At 43.6% G+C, this 22,120-nt stretch overlaps 1 protein-coding gene across 5 annotated transcripts in view; it reads left to right on the forward strand.

Annotated features, from left to right (window-relative positions):
• The window catches only part of C8H9orf3 (chromosome 8 C9orf3 homolog), a 422,465-nt gene that overhangs the window by 299,246 nt on the left and 101,099 nt on the right, over positions 1 to 22,120 (forward strand). For all 5 annotated transcript variants that reach the window (XM_027550178.1, XM_027550179.1, XM_027550177.1 and 2 more), the window contains 2 exons: positions 3,907 to 3,950; positions 11,938 to 11,998. In XM_027550178.1, coding sequence (XP_027405979.1) covers positions 3,907 to 3,950; positions 11,938 to 11,998 — 105 coding nt within the window. The remainder of the gene's footprint in view (positions 1 to 3,906; positions 3,951 to 11,937; positions 11,999 to 22,120) is intronic.

The raw sequence follows: 22,120 nt of genomic DNA on the forward strand, positions 1-22,120 counted from the left end.
CAGTTCATCCTAAAGGAAATCAGTCCTGAATATTCATTGGAAGGACTGATGTTGAAGCTGAAACTCCAATACTTTGGCCACCTGATGCGAAGAGCTGATTCATTTGAAAAGATCCTGATGCTGGAAAAGATTGAAGGCGGGAGGAGAAGGGGACGACAGAGGATAAGATGGTTGGATGGCATCACTGACTCAATGGACATGAGTTTAAGTGGACTCCGGGAGTGGGTGATGGACAGGGAGGCCTGGCGTGCTGCAGTCCATGGGGTCGCAAAGAGTCAGACACAACTAAGTAACTGAATTGAACTGTGGTCCCTTAGACCCGTCCTCCTCAGGACTGATTGGCAGCCTTCAGCTAGCTGTATGGCCTGCAGTTCTCAGCTCTGAGCAGGAAGAGGCAGATGGCCACCTGCTAAGAAGTGGGACAGTTACCTTTTCTAAAAAGTAAAGCAGAGCTTCTTGGGGACCTCCTACGCTTTTATTGTATTTACAGAAAATCTGAAACATTGTGTTCTGCAATTTTGTAAAGAAAGATCCAATTGTAATAGGAAAATGCAAAAGGGCAGAATTAAGGTTAACTCTGGATTTCCTGCTTCTCAAGCAATTAAATTCTCCCCCTTGTCATTGAGTTAATGTAATTTTCCCCCCACTTAATAGAGCATAAATTATTGGACAAATATGGGATAAGTTGATATGGACTATAAGGAGATAATGCAGTAAAATTAGTAAGAAATTACAATTACAGTACTTGAATTTTTAAGAAGCAAGAATTCTGTCATTAAGCCAATGAAATATCTGCAAAGTAATCTAATAATATATCAGATTATGAAAAATTAATTTCTGATTCAACTTTTTTACAAAATAATTATTAATATAATCAAATCATGACTTTAATCAAAAATACTTCTTTGCTTTCTAAATATTGCTTTTGTTTCCTTTGATATTTTTTTCTCAATATACCCACTGCAGTGTATACTATATTGCATTCTATTTGGATTGTCTCCTTGCATTTTTACTGATGAATTTTTTTTCACTGAAGTATAGTTGATGTACAACATTGTGCTAGTTTCTGGTGCACTGCAAAGCGTCTCATACCTTCTTTTTCAGACTATCTTCCATCATAATTTACTGTGAGATACTGATATAGTTCCCTGCACTGTGTGGTAGGAGCTTGTGGTTTATACGTAGTGTTGTGTGATATAGTAGTGGTGTCTGCTAATCCTAAACTCCTAATTTACTCCTCCCCCCTTCCCCTTTGGTAACCATAAATTTGTTTTCTATGTCTGTGAGTCTCTTTCAGTTTTGTAAATAAGTCCATTTGTATCATTTTTTAAGATTCCATATATAAGTGATGTCATATATCTATCTTTGTCTGACTTACTTCACTTAGTATAACAATCTCTAGGTTCATTCATGTTGCTGAAAATGGCATTATTTCCTTCCTTTTTTCTGGCTGTGTAATATTCCATCGTGTGCATATATATATATATATGTGTGTGTGTGTGTGTGTCTGTGTGTCTGTGTATCTATCATATCTTCTTCATCCATTCATCTGTTGATGCTCACTTAGGATGCTTCCATATCTTGGTTACTGTAAATACTGCTACTATGAGCATTAGGGGACTTAGACTGATACTGATTGAGAAGGCAATGGCACCCCACTCCAGTACTCTTGCCTGGAAAATCCCATGGACGGAGGAGCCTGGAGGGCTGCAGTCCATGGGGTCGCTAAGAGTCAGACACGACTGAGCAATTTCACTTTGACTTTTCACTTTCATGCATTGGAGAAGGAAATGGCAACCCACTCCAGTATTCTTGCCTAGAGAATCCCAGGGACGGGGGAGCCTGGTGGGCTGCCGTCGATGGGGTTGCACAGAGTTGGATACGACTGAAGTGACTTAGCAGACTGATACATGTTAATATTAGTTTTGTTGTATTTGTGTTATGTATTTTGGGTGAAGCAATAGGCAAGTAGAGTCTTAGAAGGAGAACAGAGGTTGCAAGAAATAAATCTTTCACCAGTGCTCTTAATAGGGAAATTCTGTCTCTGGAAGAAATGGACCTAACCACCCATAAACACATAGGAAGGGACAGCTGACTCTGCCAGTGTAGTGATGGCTATGCTTAATGCCATGATAGAAAAAGAACACCTTGTCATACAAATTGTTTGCAGATTTCTAGTCCTGTGTATTCCATCTGTTTGTAATACAATGGTCTGCACTGCTGCTTGCATCTCACACTCTGAGTTCCATGGATCTCATCAGAGCCCTGTGCTGACCCTGGCTCTGCAGACTAGGTTGTGGTAGAGGCGTCCGTCTGAAGGGATGCTCATTTATTAATGGCAGTGTCATATTTTATCATCTGGGCTTACACATGTGCCCTCTTTAAGGACCAATTTAAAAGGTGATTTCCAATTTATTAAAAGAAAACCTGTAAGTTCTGGTCTTACTTATCACTCAATATTAAGTCCCTAGAAAGTTAAATATTGTTCTTGTTTGTTTCATGTTCTGTATTTACCCAAAATGTATCTTATCAAACCTGCAGATGAGGAAGGGTTGACACTAGGCTTACCCATTTAGCATATAAAAATGTACAACCCCCATGTAAATTAAGATTTCAGATTAAGAACAAAGAACTTTTTCATGTAAGTATGCCCTCAATTTACCTGGGTATCCTATGTTTTATCTCACAAACGTAGTTTATACCAAATCAAGATTCCAGAATAAGATGGACTGAAAAGATTGGTCACAATACACAAGATGCAGATCAAATATAAATGTGACTTTGAATATTCATATGCAAATATTTTTTAGTTCTTCTGATATTATGGGTATGTTTTTAAAAGAATCCATATCTTTTGGAGGTATTTACTGAAACATTGGTGAAATTATGTTAACGTTTGGGATTTACTTCTAAATAATGCAAGAGGCAAGTGAGTGGATGGTGCAGATTGGCTATGGGACACTGGGTGTGTAAAGTTTAATTACACTTTGCTACTTTTGAATGTGTCTGAAATTTTCCATTTTCCATAGTAAAGGATAAAATGGGTATGTGTGTAAGTCATGCCCTTAGATTAAAAAAAAAAAAAATCTATTATTGAAACATCTTAAATATCAAACAATTGAGGACTTGTGCCGTGGCACCAGAAGAGGCTGCAGATGGAGGCAGGAGCCTGTGAGCTATTTTGGGGATTGTGACATCTCTGTTCCTCCACTGGGGTATTAATTGTCTTGGTTTTTGTCTTTATTATCCATAGAGCAATGCAAAAAAGCCATTAGTTACTAGCCTCTCAGAGTTGGGATTATTCAGTGTGTAACAGGATCTCTGATGGCTCAGTGGTAAAGAACCTGCCTACCAGTGCAGGAGACACAGGAGGCATGGGTTCAATCCCTGGTTTGGGAAGATCCCCTAGAAGAGGAAATGGCAACCCACTCCAGTATTCTTGCCTGGAGAATCCCACGGACAGAGGAGCCTGGCGGGCTACAGTCCATGGGGGTGCAAGAGAGTCGGAGATGACTGAGCAACTGAGCACAAACACACACAGGATCTCTAGGGAAGCTGATGAGGAGGAGAACAAGGTTAAGTTAGAGGGACAGTGCAGGGTGCTATGGCTGGCCTTTTGAAAATAGTTAAACATGGAATGAAATAAACTGTTGGGTTAGGTCAGAATAACAAACGTTACTTTTTTCAATTTGTTTGTGGTTTTTACAAAAATAAGTCTCTATAACTGATTGGACTGCGGCCCTGGTAAATGAATAAATTGAGTATATAGCCTAATATTTCAGTGTCAGCCTGCCTTCCCTAGCAGGTGAATTGTCAGCAGCTGGGAATGCTCAATCTCTGGCATGACTCCAGGAAGGGTTATTTATTGATGGACATCTTTAATGATTTGCTTTTTTCTTCTTCCAGGATTTCCTTCAAATGCTCTTGGAGAACATCCCAGAAGAAAAAAGGTGAGGACCAATTTAGGAATTAAGGGCCCAGTTTTATTTTGAATGTTAAAAATGATTCTGCCATTGTTTGGCAAATTGCAGCCTGGAAGTTTAATCTTCCTCTGTTAATAGAGGAGGGACCTAGCCCAGCCAGCAGGAGTCCTGGGATGATCAACGGGACCTAGAAATATTGGGAGTGTGGACTCTAGGAGCCAGCACGAACAGCTGGAGACACTCTTTGGCCTCAGCTGCCATGAAAAAGAATGGAGAAGAGACAGTTCTAAAAGTTAGGGTGACTTGTTTTGGAATGTCTGAAATGTTTCAGATTTGCCATCCTTTTATTTTTAAAGTGAACATGCAAGGTTTGCTTCGTGTAAAAATCACATCGGATATGTCCATTATTGCTGATGTCAAGAACCACAGGTTACCTGCAAGAATTTTTCTTTTCTTTTATACTTGCCCTGAAATAACCTTTCAGGTCCTCTAACAGAATGGAGCAATTTCCTTAGGAACTAATACAAAAAAACGGAAAAAGAAAATTAATAGAGATGGTATATTACCTCCTTAGGCTGTTACCCACGTCTGTTTCTGAGTAATGACTATACATTCTTTCAGGAGAACTTCTCAGAGCACAAATAGAGCAATTTTCATGGAGCTGACAAGGTGCATTTTTCATTTTGGAGATCTTTCTTTACATCCCCTTCCTAATAAGCTTATGGAGTTCATTTGGATGTCCCAAGCCCTCTAGCTCCAAGCCCACCTTGGGCTCCCGCAAGCCCACCTAGATTTTATCATTGTGAATATTTATTATGACCCCACAAAGTAACTTTTGTTGTGACTGTGGATGTTAAAAGCAGCATCTCCATTGAACGGTGCCCACTGACCACCAACCTTCGCCCTTCAAGAGCCTGCCTCGCCCAGTTAGGATCACATTTTGACTAGCAGACTTAAGCTTTTTAAAAAAATTTTCCTTAAGAGTTGAGACTTTATTGCTACAATGAATGTATTTCAGCAAGAATACTAGAATATATTTTGAAACTCAAACATTGTCTTTCCTGCCAGCTAATCTCAGAATCTAATCCAGCTTTTGAAGCAGACTGTTCATCCTTTTACCGATGCAGCACGTTGTACCAATTTTATCCAGCTCTCCGAAGGCCCCACGCCTACCCGTGGAGCCTCTAATCTTTGACTCCATCGCAAGCTGATCCTCAGACACATCTGTTAGGCATGTGAGCTGTGCTGAACAAGACAAAATTTTTCAGGTTAGACCAGCCAGTTAAGGTCCCAGGGCCAGCCCGCCTGTGTCATACTGCCTTTCTCTTATTCTCTTACTTCAATTAATTTTAACATTCTCTATTGAGTACCTCCTTCACCAGGTTTTAGGCTGGACACTAGGAAATAAAAAATTAATTCTATGCTTAGCCTTCAGGGAGCTCCTAGTCAGCTGCTAAAGATGTACATGATACAGGTCATGACTCAGGGTAGGGAGTTCTTTGGTGAACTTCAGCACGGAGATAGGGCTCAGCAGTCCTACGGTCAAGCCTTCAGGCCAGAGGTCTACTGAAGGTTTCAGGTAGGGGAGTGCCATCAGCAAGGTACTTGGGGGTGGGGGGCAGCATGGGAGAGAGATGGGATGGAGAGAACTAGATATCAGGAGACCAACCAGAGACAGAAACGGCAGCTCACTGAAGATCCAGAACTGGGACCATGGGTGGATGGTGGCAGCGGGCTATAAACAGATCTCAGGAATACCCCCAGGAGTGCCGAAGTTAAGTTGGTTGATTGGTTGAGCTGAAAGGAGGAGTCCTGCACGATCTGACCTTTCTCTGTCTGCCACTCGGTTACACGCTGAGTTTAGAAGTCCTGGCGATCCAGGCAGCAGGTGTTTGGTCTCAGGAATCAGTATGGGGCAAAGGGAGGGAAGGTTGAGTGTTTGAAGGTGGAAGAGGGGAGATGAGACACCATGTTTTAGACATCTTCAGTGAGTGGTTTCTGTCCAGATGCTGATGAGACCAAGAAGAAGAAGCTAGGAGTGCTTATCCAGCGTGCCTTCCCCACCTGATAGTCCAACAGTATCAACAGCTGCCAGTTCTTTCTTTGCTCATCAGTTATTATGTTTTGTGCACACATTCACGTGTTTGTTTTAATTCAGTACTCTTCCTCCCCCTTGAAGCTAGGGAGTGCTTGTTTGTAAATGTTACCTCAGCAATCTTCATTAGCTACCCAAGCGCAGATGACTTGCTCTGATCAAGAAAAGAAGTAACCATGTATAAAGCCTTGAGGCATACACTGTTTGTATCCCCACGTAGGAAGGGAACGCAAAAACATAAATTACTGACATTTAAAAACCCATACAAAAAAATAAATAAATAAAAAATAAAAACCCTTACAAAATGTAAGTTGCAGTTCAGAACAAGAGCCTTTTCTGCTTCACACCCTGAACGTGGAAGCCCCCAAAGCCTGAGTCCCTCGAGAACTGCACTGCCCGTGTTCTCTGCACCTTCACTGTTCCTGACGCACAAGCCTTGCGCTTTCCTGTAGGCACGCAGATAGAAGGTGATCTTTAGAATCTCAAGGGGCCAAAGACAGAGCCAAGAGTGATAAAGACCTTTCTCCTGATCAGCACTGAGTTGATAGGCACAGGCAGCAGATATGGCTAATAGTCAGCACCCTATCCTTGTCATTCCACCCCCAGAAGTCAATTGACCGAGCAATGTAGAACACGCAGTACATACAATGCTCTTTCACACACACCTGGGTCTTGTTTCTGTGTACTATAACATTAAGAAGTAGTACTGGTCACTTTCCCGGCCTTAAACACAACTTATTTTTCTAACCAGCATCATGCAGGGTGGCCAGCCCATTCCCTCCCTTGTGGCATTAACTACATGTGACTACGTTCAGAGCTCACAGGGTCTGGAGACCCACTCCTAAAACTCAGAGCTGCCTTTCAGGACACAGGTGTACAGCATGGGAGCTCTCTGGCCAGAGGGTGAGACAGCCGGCTGTTCCGGATACCCGGGAGGCCTCAGTAATGAGGCAGAAGCACTGTTCACTAGTACAGAGACGGCGGGCGTGCAGGCGTGGGTCTGTGTACTTTTAGCTGTCTGTATAAAATCAATTTCCATAGTGAGCAGACATGCAGAAGAGTAATTTCCTGTAAGTCCTGGGTCCCAGAGAAGTGGAAATGCTTCTGCTTGTCTGTTGTGATTATTTAAGCTCCATGATCTCAGAGGGGAAAAACTCACCATTGGCCTTGACTCTGAGTGTCTTGATTTGAAAAAGTCAGCTTTCAGCTTTACCACTGCTACATATCCAAGCCCAGAGCTGAAACTTCATCTGTACTATCATCTCAGTAATCATGATCAAAACAGGAAAAATATGTACATTTTAAAAAATAAAACATAGAGCCCCTTTGATTCCTGAAAATTCGGCATTTTCAGACCGTCTCCCATAATTTCCTTGGGAGGTAAGGCTACTTCTACTACTTCTATAATGTTTACGTTTGTTTTTAGTGGATGGAATCAATGCTTTGATCTTCCTCTCAGAATTTAACATCTTATTACACTTAAGGAATCTGTAAGTGGGCATCCGTGCAGTTTGATGTCTGCACTGAGACTGGGAGTCTAGAAACCTAGGTCTTTTCTCTAGCTCTTTCCTTTAGCCCGGGCTGACTTTGAACAGTTTTCTTATGCTGCAGTTTCTCCATCTGCTAAAAAAGCCACACAACAATTGACACCCACTTCACGAGGATATTATGAGGAATGAAGTGATAATGGTTATAAGGTGTTTTGAACCTTTCCAGGGGTAAGCGATCTGGAAACACAGGTTCTCTTCATTCACAGGAGAGTGTCTTTTGCTCCTGGATGCAGCTGAACAATGAACTCTCCTGTCCTCACACTCCTGCCCTCCCAAGGGTCCCCCTATCTCTTCTGAACTGTAATTGGGGGCAGACAAACAGGGCAGCCACAGCAGCAGCCAGGTCACCTTCAGCAGGAGAGATATGAGCAAGAAGTCAGCATTGGCGGAAGCCAGCACAGGCCTTCTCCTCTTGCAGGCTTGTCTGCACCGTAAATCATGAACAATATATTGTGAAGCCTGCATTCCACACAGGAAGAAAAGTGAGAGCTTTGCAGCCAGACAACACAAGGTTGAGTCCCAGCACTTTGAGCACCATCTAGAAGGCCCTGAGCAACTCCCTTAGCCTCTTGGACCTCTATTTGCTCATCTCTAAGATGGGGATAATAGTATTAGTCTTGTACAGAACCCTGTGCCTGATAGACATCCATTGAATGTTTGCCACATATATAAGCTTTAGCCTGTTCTCAGTCTTCACTGGTGAAGATGTCCTCAGTCAGTAACACTCCAGGACTCAACTCCCCAGGCCCTGCCCTCCACCATGCCATCCCCTGACCGTGCCACCCCTAAAGAAGTATCTTTCAGCTAAAAGTCTCCAAAGGAAATTTATGTCCCTGTCCTCTTACTCACTCCTGCATGGGGATGCACAACAGCTGTTCACCATCTTTTGTAAAACTGCCTGAAAATGGCCCTGTAGTCAGTCCCAGACTTCTCTTCTTCAGGATATTTAATCCCAGTTCCCTTGACCTCCCTTGTGGATCAAATGTGCTTACCCCTTTGATCATCACTACTGCTGTCTTCTAAATCCTTTCTAAATTCTTCATTTTAAGTTGTTGCAGGTTTAAGGATGCCCATTTTCCTAGAATCCACAACACAGTGCAGCTCAGTTCCGAGTGCTGCCGCCTTCCTGGGTATCTCCTGAAGGATGGGTAACCAGACCTTTTGTCCCTCCTTGGCTGGAAAGGAAGAAGATGAATGGGCTACTTAGAGAGAAGCACCAAAGAAGGATAGACGGGGATAAAAACAGACCCTTGCTTCTAAATTGGGTCAAACAGTTGAGGTCACCAGCAGGGCCTCCATAGCTGCTCGAGCCCCAGGCAGGAGCTCTACACACCAGATGAACAGCCCCCTGGGTGCCAGACCAGGTGGGAACTGTCTGCATTTGTTCCAAACAAGAATGAACCTTCTTCTGAACATCATCCTCAGTGGAAGTTGCCAAATCCGTCTTACCTTCCAGCCTGGCACATGTCACTAGAAAGTAAAACAACCTCAAGTCCCCTTGGGCGCTTCTCCAAGTGGCCCTTTGACACCACTTTCCTCCTCCTGGCATATCAGTTATGCCAGGTGAGGGCATTTCCAGAGCCTCTTTCTATGGCCAAAAAAATAAATCAAATCCAAGAAAGTATAATCACCTTAATGTGCTGAGAGATGCCTCCTCTCTTCTGGTCATCCCACCCCCACTCCAAGTATGCTCACGTGTGCACATGTGCACGCACACCCACACACACAGGCATCTGAGGGCACATGTGCATGCACACACATGAGCACACGCTTCCACACTCTCACAGCCTACAGATGAGACTCGGCCATGGGCATTGAGATGATGACAAAGAAACAGTGGGGAAGAGCCCAGGAATGGTGGCTCCTGGCCTTTCACAGCCAGTAATTTCACTGACCTGGGAACTGGGCAAACAGCCTAGGAGGATAGTCATCTTCCCCTTATTCACTTCTGGCCTCTTCCCTGTCTGGTCATCCCGCAGATGAGCATCATCTCGAAAATGAATCCAAACTAGTTTTTCTCCTCTCTGTGTATTTTCTCTTTGTTGAAATAGCAACAGTTGCCCCCTTCAACCACCTTTGCTTTTGCCCTGGGTAGGAAGACCTCCCAGGTCCTATCACTTCGTGGCAAATGGATGGGAAATGTGGAAACAGTGTCAGATTTCATTTTCTAGGGCTCCAAAATCAATGAGGATGGTGACCACAGTTATGAAATTACAAGACGCTTGCTCCTTAGATGAAGAGCTATGACAAACCTAGACAATGTATTAAAAAGCAGAGCCATTACTTTGCCAACAAAGGTCCATCTAGTCAAGGCTATGGCTTTTCCAGTAGTCATGTATGGATGTGAGAGTTGGACCATAAAGAAAGTTGAGTGCCGAAGAATTGATGCTTTCAAACTGTGGTGCTGGAGAAGGCTCTTGAGAGTCCCTTGGACAGCAAGGAGATCAAACCAGTCAATCCTAAAGGAAATCAACCCTGAATATTCATTGGAAGGACTGATGCTGAAGTTGAAGCTCCAATTGCCACCTGATATGGAAAGACCCTGATGCTGGGAAAGATTGCAGTCAAAAGAAGGGAATGACAGAGGATGAGATGGTTGGATGACATCACTAACTCAATGGACTCATATGAGTTTGAGCAAACTCTGGGAGATAGTGAAGGTTCATGGGGTTTCAAAGAGTCAGACACAATTTGGCAACTGAACAAATTGTTGTACAAGGGAAAACCAAGACACATTAGTGACTTGTTTGTCAGTGAAGAAGAAAAGGAAGGACAAGATCAGTCAACCCTGTCTTCCCTAAGCCACCTAGGCCCACTTTTGCCTCCCTTCTCACTACGTCCAGACTACAGCAGAACGGTACAGGTGTGAGGGGAGCACTTGGCCTTCAGCACCTTTACTGATGCAGACAGCACTGTATCTTTCCACAACCTCTTTACAATTCCAAAGGGTCGGAGGAGGGGATATTTCATATATGTAATGGAGTATATAATACATAAAATTTTAAAAGATACAGACCTTAATGACTTGGGAATGTCTTACTGGGCAAGGTGATTATTAACTTAAAAAGGAATAATTTTTATTGAGTCAACAATGAAATGTGTTTTCATTCATTCAGATAAAAAGTATCTATGGGGATACTTATGCCACAACTGTTTTAAGTGCAGGGTTAAGAGAAGTGAGTAAAACAGACACCGACCCTGGTCTCAGAGAGCTTTGATCTAGTAAGGAAACATTTACAAGTCAAGTAACAAAATCAATTGCAGTCTCAGACTGTGACAGAATACTGTGCCACAGAAGACAGGGCCTGTGTGGGTGTGACGTACGCAGCCTGGAAGAGGATTCCAAGAAGGCCTCTGTGGCTGGAGAGATTGGGCATAAGCAGGAGTTATCTCAAAGCCAGGGAGGAATTGCTTAAACTTCAATAAGACAGGAAGATATGACCTAAAGTTTGTGGACCCTAAACATATTGTACCTTTAAAGGAGTATTTAAATCAGCAGGCATGAGACCAAAAGATTTCAGCTGACTTTGGATCAAACAAGCAATCATAACATTTCAAATAAAGTGGAATGAAGACATGCTTGAAAACAGGCATCAGAAGCCACGTGTGCTCCATGGCTCTGAGCCTCCTTGGGTTCCAATGATGAATTGTATCATTTTTGCTTGCTGTCACCCATCGTCACCATGAAGTTGGCATTTCATTTTGATGTACTCATTGCTGCGAGGTTCAGATTTCACGTTACTCCACCTCTCTCCAGGAAGCAGCCACGCCTGACATGTCCCATGAACATGCCCTCTCCTCCCTGCATAGGCACTCCCAACGAAGACTTCCTCTCAAGGCATCAGGGACCTCCTGTGGGGCCACTTTGATTCTTAGATCTCATCGTGTGCACTCCTGTGGACTTGAGAGACGCTCTACTGAATATGACCATGCCCCCTCCTCACTTTAACCTGAGACATCACTGCACTTTCTCCAAATTTCTCTGAAAGAACAATGCTGCGATGTGCCCTGATAGATAGAACCATTCTGTGTATTAATAATAAGTGCGCTGTAACTTTAAAAATTTTATTGATTGGTTTATTTTTGGCTGTGCTGGGTCTTCACTGCTGGGCTCAGGCCTTCTCTATACGTGCGATGAGGGGGACTACGCTTTGTTTTGGAGCACGGGCTTCAGTTTTCGTAGCACACAGGCTCAGTAGTTGTGGTGCATGGGCTTAGTTGCTCTGAAGCATGTGGAATCGTCCCAGACCAGGGACTGAACCCATGTCCCCTGCTTTGGCAGGTGGATTTCTACCCACTGTGCCACCAGGCAAGTCCACTCTGTAACTTTTTAATCCTTTACTTTTTCGTTGTCGTTTTATTTTTAAAGGCCGGAGCTGTCTGTTGGAAACATCTTCCGAGACTGGCTGGAGAGTTCTGGAATTCCACAGGTGAGCTTCAGATAACCGCCTCATCAGACTCTGTGGAGAACAGTAAGGCTTATCGCTTAGTGTATCAATCATGACAGTGGGTTTTTTTTTTTTCCAATATCTTTATACAAGTAAGCGGGCTTCCCTGATAGCTCAGTTGGTAAAGAATCCACCTGCAATGCACGAGACCCCAGTTCAGTTCCTGAGTTTGGAAGATCCCCTGGAGGAGGGATAGGTTACCCATCCCAATATTCATGGACTTCCTTGGTGGCTCAGATGGTAAAGAATCTCCCTGCAATCCGAGAGACCTGGGTTTGATCCCTGGGTTGGGAAGAACCCCTGGAAGGAGGGCCTGGCAACCCACTCCTGTGTTCTTGCCTGGAGAATCCCCATGGACTGAGGGGCCTGGTGGGCTACAGTCCATGGGGTTGCAAAGAGTCAGACCTGACTGAGGGACTAAACACGTGTAAAAGTAACCAGCTCACTGAGCTGCAGTGTCCCCGAGTCAGGAAGATGATATCTCCCACGCTGTTCAGCCTGCCGTGGTGGAGTGTGCCTCGGGCCTCTGCCCATAGTGACTGTGGTGTGAGAGGTGGACATTCTGGCTGACTCTGAACTGAGTGTTCAGTGAGGTCCTCCAAAGCGTGACGCACACTTTGGGCAGCGTCACCAGGCAGCAATCCAGCGCCGCCAGCGTCTCGAGCTCTGCTCTGTGGACGCAGCCGGACAGCGAACTGGCCTGCCTGTCACTCTCCTCTGACCCAGCATACCCTTAGTTTCCCCCTCATCGGCCCATGCAGCTGCCCTCGGCTTTCTCCTCTACTTCTGCATCTCTGCCTCCAGCTGCTCTTCTCATCTGAAGGAGCCGTTCAGACTCATTTCTCTGTCTTGGGGACCAGGATCTACCTCTCCTTCAGGTTTATTTCTCTGCTCCCCCTTTCAGCCCATAGCGATTCTGAGGGAGACATTCCCAGGCGACCCTCACTGCGTAGCAATCACCTGGCCTAAAGCCTCCTCCCCCCTGCTCTCTCCCTGGGTCTTGTGCTTCCCAGAGCCTCAAGGGCCGCCCCGAGCTAGAGCCTGGGCCCTGCCTGGAAGCACCTGGTCAAAGGACCCGGTGGGCCTGGAACTCTTCCAACCTCCAGAGCAGCTGCAGACCCGTCACAGTGGGCCTGAGTGTCTGGGAGTGGACCCCACGGTGGGGAGAAAGTCAGCCCGGGGCGCAGGCAAGCAGCGCTGTTAGCCTGCTCGTTTCTGGTTTCATGACTGGTTATACGAGCTTCCCCTTGGGAGTGTCTGAATGTCAATGAATGTCTGTGAACCATGAAATTAAGGAATAGGAGGGGCTGTTCTCCATTACCTTTTCATCCCTCACCTCTTGTCTTTGTCCTGTTCTGCCACACATGGGGCAACGTCGGCCACCAGCCACCAGCAGCTCATTCCTAAGGAAGGACGCACTGCCTTCGGTTCAGGAATGCGTGTCACCTGTTAAAACTTATTTGTTTGCCCCAGGCCTTCTGGGAGCAAAAAAGAATAAAATGCTGTGTCCTAAACACGCAGAACAAAGTGAATGGTTACCTGGTCTTGGGAGGCAGTGCTTTCAACTCGTGTATGTTACGTATAATGAGCTCCTGTGATTTCTAAGACGGCGGCTTCCAAACCAGGCCACTATCTGAGTACAAAAATCCCGGGGAACAAAGTTAAGGTTTGTCTGATCCCAAATAGCCACACCCTGCTCTTCTTGTTTTCGAAGAGGGTGAGGGGTGGGTATCCCCCCCAAAGCCGGCTGCCTGGAGTTCCCAGGCTGGGCTGTTGCAAGGCTCCCAGACATTCTTAGGGGGGCCTGAAAGCTGGGAAAAGTTGGGAGCTCAAAGAGCAAAATCCTGCATTTCCTGGCCCAGAACAACAAGGCGGCTGTGTTCAGCAGTTAGCCCCAAGGGAAGAGAAAAGAAAGAGTCCTTAATCGAGTGCCCAGAAGCAGGCGCATCCGACTTGTGCCATCGCACTGGGGCTGACCTGCTCACTCCCAGGAGGTTCTGTAATTTCCCTTGAAGAAGAAGAGGCTTTGCCACCGGCTTTTGCTTTTCATTAAAAGGGGGAGGGGTCTATGGAAAGGAAAGATTTGCCTCTGAGCCGTACGTTTTTTCCAAAGGTCTAGTTGCATTAGTGACAGCTTATAGCATAGACAAGAATCTCCGCTGTAAACTGACGAAACCTGCTGTCAAAACACAGCCAGGTGCAATGAGGCCAACCCGGCTATAAATTGTCTTTAAGACCCAACTGGTATTTCCTTGGGTGCTTAACTGTTCAGTAAAAACAACAGCGTCAGACAGAAAAGACCCTGATTTAGTGCACATCTTTACATTGGTGAATGATCAGACGGCATCTTTTCATCTCTTCACCCATTTTCTGCCATTATTTATGTGGCTAATGGTGATTTACCTACTCACAGCCCTTTCCGCACTCCTTGAGAGTTCCCTCTCGTTTCCACTTCAGTGAGACTCTGCGCCCTCTTGTTGCAGGAGCCTCACAGTGAATGGGACACCTTGTTCTTTGTCCCTATCATTATAATATAAAGTTACTGGTGTGTTTGGCCTGGAATGACAACCAGAGCATTGAAATCATTCCAATGCTCTTTGTTCTCATTAAAAATTTCTGTCTACCAGCAATTGAAGTCATTCATGACAAAAGAGTCACATTCTACTGGTGAAGTTTTCATTCCACAGGTTATAGAGGCTTTTTGTCTTCTCTAAGGAATGTTTGCCTTGGGATTGGCCTCCATTTTCCTTCTTGGCCACATTGAATGGAAATCATTTTTTTAATGTGTGGAAATAGCTTCAGCAGCTATAAAAGTAAGCGTGAACCCCCCAAAAGTAAAGGAAATTGGATACAAAATCTGTTTAAAGAAACACCCAACCCTAACCTATGGCTTTGCTAACAGACTTAAAATTGATTTTACCATTGATAATACAGATTATTTCATTTATGATGTTCTTCTGATTATAAAAGTATTACATACTGAAATATTAAGAAGTTTGTAATAAGAAAATTAAAATGGCCCAGAGATAATTCTTTAAGTCATTTATTGATTTTAATTATTTTTTATTGCACCGTGTGGCATGTGGGATCTTAGTTCCCTGACCAGGGACTGAACCCCCTACAGCTGAAGTGTAGCATCTTAGCTACTGGCCCACCAGGGAAGTCCCCGGAGTTAATTTTTTGACAGAAACCCTTTTAGTCATTTTTTTGGTCTCCCTTTTCAAAAATAAAAATAATATGTTCTCTGAAGCAAGTTCAAGCAAAACCAAAGTAAAAAAACATAAAAGCCCTTGCCCTTTTCAATCTTACTCTGCAGAGATAATATATGCCTGGTATGTTTCCTTCTATACATTTTCTGTGCTATACATTATGTAAGTGCATATCCTTTCTTAAAAACATTGGACTTTTATTAGCTAAACTTAAAAGTTTTCATTTAAAAATACATCTTAAGCAATTTCCCACATCCCTTGAAATAATTCAACAGCAGTAATTTTTAACAGCTGCATAAATTTCTAAAAAGTGGTACCATAATTTAATTTACCAGACACTCCCAACTGTTGGAATAGTATACAGTACTTCTAAGAAAGTTGCCCATTCTGCTAATTTGACAATCCTATAAATAGATTTCTATTTCTTTTCATGTCTGCCCAAAGGTCTCCTCCCACCTGCCAGAACATACGTACATATTCCAATCTTTTTAAAAACATTTATATCAAATGTAATAGAAATAACTTTTCTCCCTCCAGCCCTTCTTCTGTACTTCTGTATTTTAGTTGTCATAGAACTCTCCGACCCCTCCTTTTCTTTGATTTCCTGCCCACATTTCCTGATATCCTTATATATACACTTATTAAATTTATAATTTTATTTCCTTTCCTAGCATCTTCCTCACTTTTTCATTATATTTTGCTTGGACTAGTGCAGTAACTAACTGTTCTTTTTGCCACCAACTTGTCCCCCTCTCCATCCACCATCCACACCAATGCTAAGTGGATCTTCCCCCAAACACCGTCTACACCCCTCCTCACCAGAAACCTTTTTCCCCATTTAGAAAAAACTCTTGGGCCTGCCATTTGAAGCTGTAAACTGCCCCAAGTTACCATTTTAAACTTTATTTTCTACCACTCCTAGGCATATGCTGGATCATAATTATTAGTCTCCAAATAATTATGAGCTGAATTTTAATTTAATCTAAATTTAAATTGAAAATCTAATAATACAGTCATGGTTTGGACCAATTTAGGTTTGTAAATGAATCCAGTTTTTCAACTGTCAATTCTATGAAATCTACTTCAGACCAAGCATTTCTGATTAAAACTTAGCATCCAATTGAGACAGACTGTGAAAACACATCAGATTTAGAAGACTTAGAACGAAAAAGTGAAGGTAAAATATCTCATTAAAGGTTTTCAATATTTTTAGGTATTGAAATAATTATATTTTGGATACTTTGTAAAATAAAATATATTATTAAAATTAATTTTGGCTGCTACAACTTACTTTTTATTTGGGCAAATAGAATATTTTAATATATATATATTTATTTATTTATGGCTACTTTGGGTCTTAGTTGCAGTGCACAGGCTTCTCTCTAGTTTTGGCTTTTGAGCTCAGCTGCCCCAGTGCATGTGGGATCTTAGCTTCCCGACCAGTGATTGAACCCATGTCCTCTGCATTGAAAGGCAGATTCTTAACCACTGACCACCAGGGAAAGCCCCAGCAGTGAGAACATTTTAAATGACAAATGTGACTTGCACATATTCATACTGAATAGTGATGCTTTAAAGCTATTATCTGAATTAAAATCTGAATGCATAATAACTTAAAATCCACCACTGATGTACTTGAAATCATCTATAGTTTTGTCAGCTGTATGGCTAAAGCTGGAGCTAGTCAGTCCATAGACGCCCTTCAGTCTGGTCTGAAACCACAAATGATTATCATCCACTTTTGAGTGCTGCTCTCACCACAGTTGTTCATAAAGGTATGAACGGATTACCCTCCTCTCTTCAGTGCTTAATTTCAACTCCCAGGTGACCCACTTTCCAAGGCACCAACAAGTAACACAATGAACCAGTGAACCCCACAGCCCTTCTATGGCTTAGGCTATTCTTTAGGGAAAAGTGCTTAGCAGCCTTAAATGACAAAGTCACAGGCAGCAGTGGCAATGATGGGGATAGAGAGGATGGGTAATGGCCAATCATATAAAGTCTCCCAGAATCAGAAACAGGCAGGACTCAAGCTCCCAGGATTTAGAACATCAGCTTATTGTGTCATCTTGGAAAATGCCTCTCCTTTCCAAACAAACACCTGCAAGTGGCCAGAGGCCACACAAGCAAATGATGGAAAACAGAAGTCTTATAGGAGAAAATCCCACAGTCACAAAATTGTGGAAACTTGATAAGACATGATGCAAGAGACTCCATGTCATTGGAGCCATGACGTGCTTTTAGCACAGAGCAAGCCAGGTGGTTTGTTAGGGGAATAACATGTAGGCTTCTTTTAGCACAGATTATGTACTATTATCAGCATAATTTAAAGGCCTATTAGGATAGTTAATCTTAGTGGTATCTATAAAAAATTCTACATGTAACGGTCATTCAAAAAAAAACAATTTGGTTATTTTGCAAATTCCAGAGAAATTATATTTTTCAAATTATATGTGCTTTGCATGTGCAAATGTTGGTTCTTTTGTGCAATCATGATCACATTATGGTTTTTTTATATCAATAATAGCAGTTGCCATAATGTGGTGTGTGTTTTGAGCTCCTAGTAATTTTGCTGTCATTCTTGTCCAGTGGTTAGATTCACAATTTCTAAGTGACTAAATGCAGATGGTGATTACAGCCATAAAATTAAAAGATGCTTACTCCTTGGAAGGAAAGTTATGACCAACCTAGACAGCATATTAAAAAGCAGAAACATTACTTTGTCAACAAAGGTCCGTCTAGTCAAGGCTATGGTTTTTCCAGTAGTCATGTATGGATGTGAGAGTTGGACTATAAAGACAGCTAAGTGCTAAACAGTTGATGCTTTTGAACTGTGGTGTTGCAGAAGACTCTTGAGAGTCCCTTGGACTGCAAGGAGATCCAACCAGTCCATCCTAAAGGAAATCAGTCCTGGGTGTTCATTGGAAAGACAGATGTTGAAGCTGAAACTCCAATGTTTTGGCCACCTGATGCAAAGAGCTGACTCCTTTGAAAAGACCCTGATGCTGGGAAAGATTGAGGGCAGGAGGAGAAGGGGACGACAGAGGATGAGATGGTTGGATGGCATCACTGACTCAATGGACATAAGTTTGAATAAACTCCGAGAGTTGGTGATGGACAGGGAGGCCTGGAGTGCTGCAGTTCATAGGGTTGCAAAGAGTCAGACACAACTGAGTGACTGAACAGAACTGAACAGAAATGTCTTGTCAGGGATCCTTGGAGATACTTCCTCTGGCCTCACTGGGGCAAGGCCTGCATTGTTGATGAGTCACCAATGTTTCACTTACTGTTCATCAAAGCTATGGCCCTTCTCACAACTCCTATATGATGCTTGGCAGTCACAGGAGATGAGGAGAGATTTTATTAAAATGTGTCCATTTTTAGCCTATTTTCTTTATTTCTGGCATCTGTGGCATCATGCTCATGTTAGTTAGTTCAGGCGCCATAACAAAATACCAGATGAGGTGGCTTAAACAACAGACATTTGGAGTCTGAAAGTCCAAGATCAAGGTGTGGGCAAGTTTGGTTTCTCCTGAGGCCTTTCTCCTTGGCTTGCCCATGGCCACCTTCTTGCTGTGTCCTCAGTGGTCTTTCTTCTGTGTATGTAGAGATCTCTATCTTAATCTCCTGTTCTTATAAGGACATCAGTCAGATTGGATGAGGCCCCACCCATGCAATTTCATTTTACCGTAATCACCTCTTTTTGGCTCCTACCTCCAACATAGTCACATTCTGTGGAACTAGGGGGTTAGGACTTCAATATGTGAGTTGGGAGGGGGGTACAAATTTAGCCTGTAATAATGCTGTTTCCCAATATTTCTCTGATTAGTTCTACATTTCTTGTGAATCCCTTCAAAGTGGCCAATAAAAACCACTCAAGTCAAACTTACCGTATTTTATTCCCTTATAAATGAATATGCTTTGGGCATAATTATTTGGTCCCAAATGATTTCAGTATCCTGTCCACAAAATTTTTCAAGTCTCTGATGAAACGAGAGAAAGAAATGTAAGAAGGAAAGATCTGTCCTCCCAGAGAGAAGTAGGAAACTAAAGGTCTGTCTCAGTTCAGTTCAGTTCAGTCGCTCAGTCGTGTCCGACTCTTTGCAACCCCATGAATCGCAGCACTCGAGGCCTCCCATTGTGTATTACTACAGGTATCTGATTTGACACTATCCAAATGACTCATTTGAAAAGACCCTGATGCTTCAATCTTTATTGAAGGCGGGAGGAGAAGGAGACGACAGAGGATAAGATGGTTGGATGGCATACCAACTCAATGGACATGAGTTTGAGTAAGCTCTGGGAATTGGTGATGGACAGGGAAGCCTGGCATGCTGCAATCCATGGGGTCGCAGAGTCGGACACAAGTGAGCAACTGAACTGAACTGAAAATGTATTGACCTCTTCACAGCATAGGGCACCGGGAAGAAACAGGAGACATTTTCCTTTGGTGCCCCAAATGAAAGCTCCCTAGCCTTCCTTCTTTTCACTCCCTTTCAAAACCTGATTTCCAGAAAGAATTTGAATCTCATTTGCAGTAATCTAAGACTAGACACCGAGTGAATAATAGGGATTAAAAGTGTTTCCTTTCCCTTGAAAATTTCCTTTGTAACTGTATCAGACCTTAGGCTTCGACAGAACTGTCAAGCATCCCAGACCAGATGCATGAGATTTGCCAGAGGAAGCTTTTTCCAGGATCTGAAATCACCCCTCCAGCTAAGTGCCTTCCTTCCCGCCCCTTCCCTTCTTTCTAGGAATATAGCCTGTATATCTGTCCTTCGTGAGGGATTGTGCATGATTCAAAGATGAGAGAAACACAGGCTTTACCCTCAGAATGCTTAATAATTCAGTAGGAAAAATAGATACACAAATAACTGATCTTCGGGAAACAGCAATATGTGGTGTAAAACTAGCTCACTTTTATTTATTTAGTTTTTGAAATTTATTGATTTAGGTAGTTTTGGCTATGCTGGGTCTTCGTTGCTGTACATGGACTTTCTCTAGTTGCGGCAAGAGAAGACTACCCTTCATTGTGGTATTTGGGCCTCTTATTGCCGTGGCTTCTCTTCTTACAGAGCACAGGCTGTAGCGGCATGGGCTCAGTGGTTGAAGCTTGCGGGATCTAGAGCTCCGGCTCTAGTTGCAACTTGCAGGCTCTAGAGCTTGGGCTCAGTAGTTGTGGCCCACTGGCTTAGTTGCTCTGCGCCCTGTGGAATCTTCCTGGACCAGGGATCTGACCGATGTCCCCTGCATTGGCAGGTGGATTCTTATCCACTGCAGCAGCAGTGAGTGAGTGATAGTCACTCAGTCATGTCCAATTCTTTGCAACACCATGGTCTGTAGCCTGCCAGGCTCCTCTGTCCATGGAATTCTCCAGGCAAGAATACTGGAGTGAGTTGCCATTTCCTTTTCCAGGGGATCTTCCTGACCCAGGGATTGAGCACAGGTCTCCAGCATTGCAGGCAAATCCTTTACCATCTGAGTCACCGAAGAAGCCTATTATTAAGAGACATTTCTAAGTACAAAGACAGGTCAACGTAAAAAGTATCAGCAAATACATGCTTCGTCACCAGGGAAGTCCCTACCTCACTTTTAGAGTTGGGAAGAAAGGGGTCATTTTGCATTTGTGGAAGAAGAAAGGACTGAGTTACCATTTGAAGTCAACCTTGAAGAACAGGTAAGGGAGAAGTCATTTTAGGCAAGGGGTGTGACATGTTCAATGTCTGGTGGTGAAAACTAAATATGCATGTTTGAGCAGCATGATGCAGAGTCAGATCTCAGTGATGGGGGCAGCGGCAGTGTTGAGTAACTAGCTTGTCACAGCACGAGTGAGGCTCAATGGGTAATGCCCCAGAACAAGGGGAATGGAGGCAACTTCCCCAGTGTGAGGGGTGGAGGAAAGGCCCCCTTTCCCCCCCGACCTCCGCCTCAGGTCAGCCTCACTCTCAGCTCCCTTGCCCTGGCCTCAGCCTCTGCTGCACTCTAATCAAGGCCATAGGCACGTCCAGCTCTTTGCAACCCTGTAGCCCACCAGGCTCCTATGTCCATGGGCTTCTCCAGGCAAGAATACTGGAGTGGGTTGTCACCATTCCACCCCCTAAAACAGATAGGTGAATGCAATTTATTGTGATAAAATATATCTGGTGAATCCGTATTGACCACCATTTGCAGCAGTGATCTTTCCCACTCCGTTTTCCTTGTTAGGAAGGAGTTTATTGTTGCCTGCTTTGCTTGGAGAACAGGATCTGAGAAGCAGATTGATCGTAAGACAGGACACAGCTAGACTGCACAGGGTTGAATGTGAGAAGGAAAAGTTCACCAAAGATTTACCAGAGGCTTGTAGACAGAGTGCTAGTGACTGAGTGGCAGTAAGATATCTGGGCCAGTGGGCCAGCAGCCTTGCTAGAAAGAAAACTCCCTGGATGAAGAGCCAAGCCCTTCCCCTCCACGCAGGTATTCGGGACTCTCGTGGAGTGAAAGGAATAGTTAGAGACACTTTTGCTCCTTGGTTTTCAACTTTTGAACTTTCATGTCCAGAAGCTATTCGTTTACACGGGTACTTTTTAAAAAGGTTATTTATTGATTTTTGGCTGCACTGGTTCTTTGTTGCTGCACATGGGCTCTCTGTAGCTGCGCTGTGTGGGTTTCTTGTTGCAGTGGTCTCTCTCGTTGCAGAGCACAGGCTCTAGGGCTCCGAAGTTGCAGCACATGGGCTCTAGAGTACACAAGCTCAGTAGTTGTGGTGCACGGGCTTGGTTGCTCCATGACATGATGGATCTTAGTTCCTCACCAGGGATCAAACCGTATTCCCTGCATTGGCAGGAGGATTCTTAACCACTGAACCACCAGGGAAGTTCCAACATGGATACTTTTAGAAAGCATCATTAAATACCTT

This window comes from Bos indicus x Bos taurus, chromosome 8 (genome assembly GCF_003369695.1).
Source record: "Bos indicus x Bos taurus breed Angus x Brahman F1 hybrid chromosome 8, Bos_hybrid_MaternalHap_v2.0, whole genome shotgun sequence".
In the NCBI taxonomy this organism is placed as follows: domain Eukaryota; kingdom Metazoa; phylum Chordata; class Mammalia; order Artiodactyla; family Bovidae; genus Bos; species Bos indicus x Bos taurus.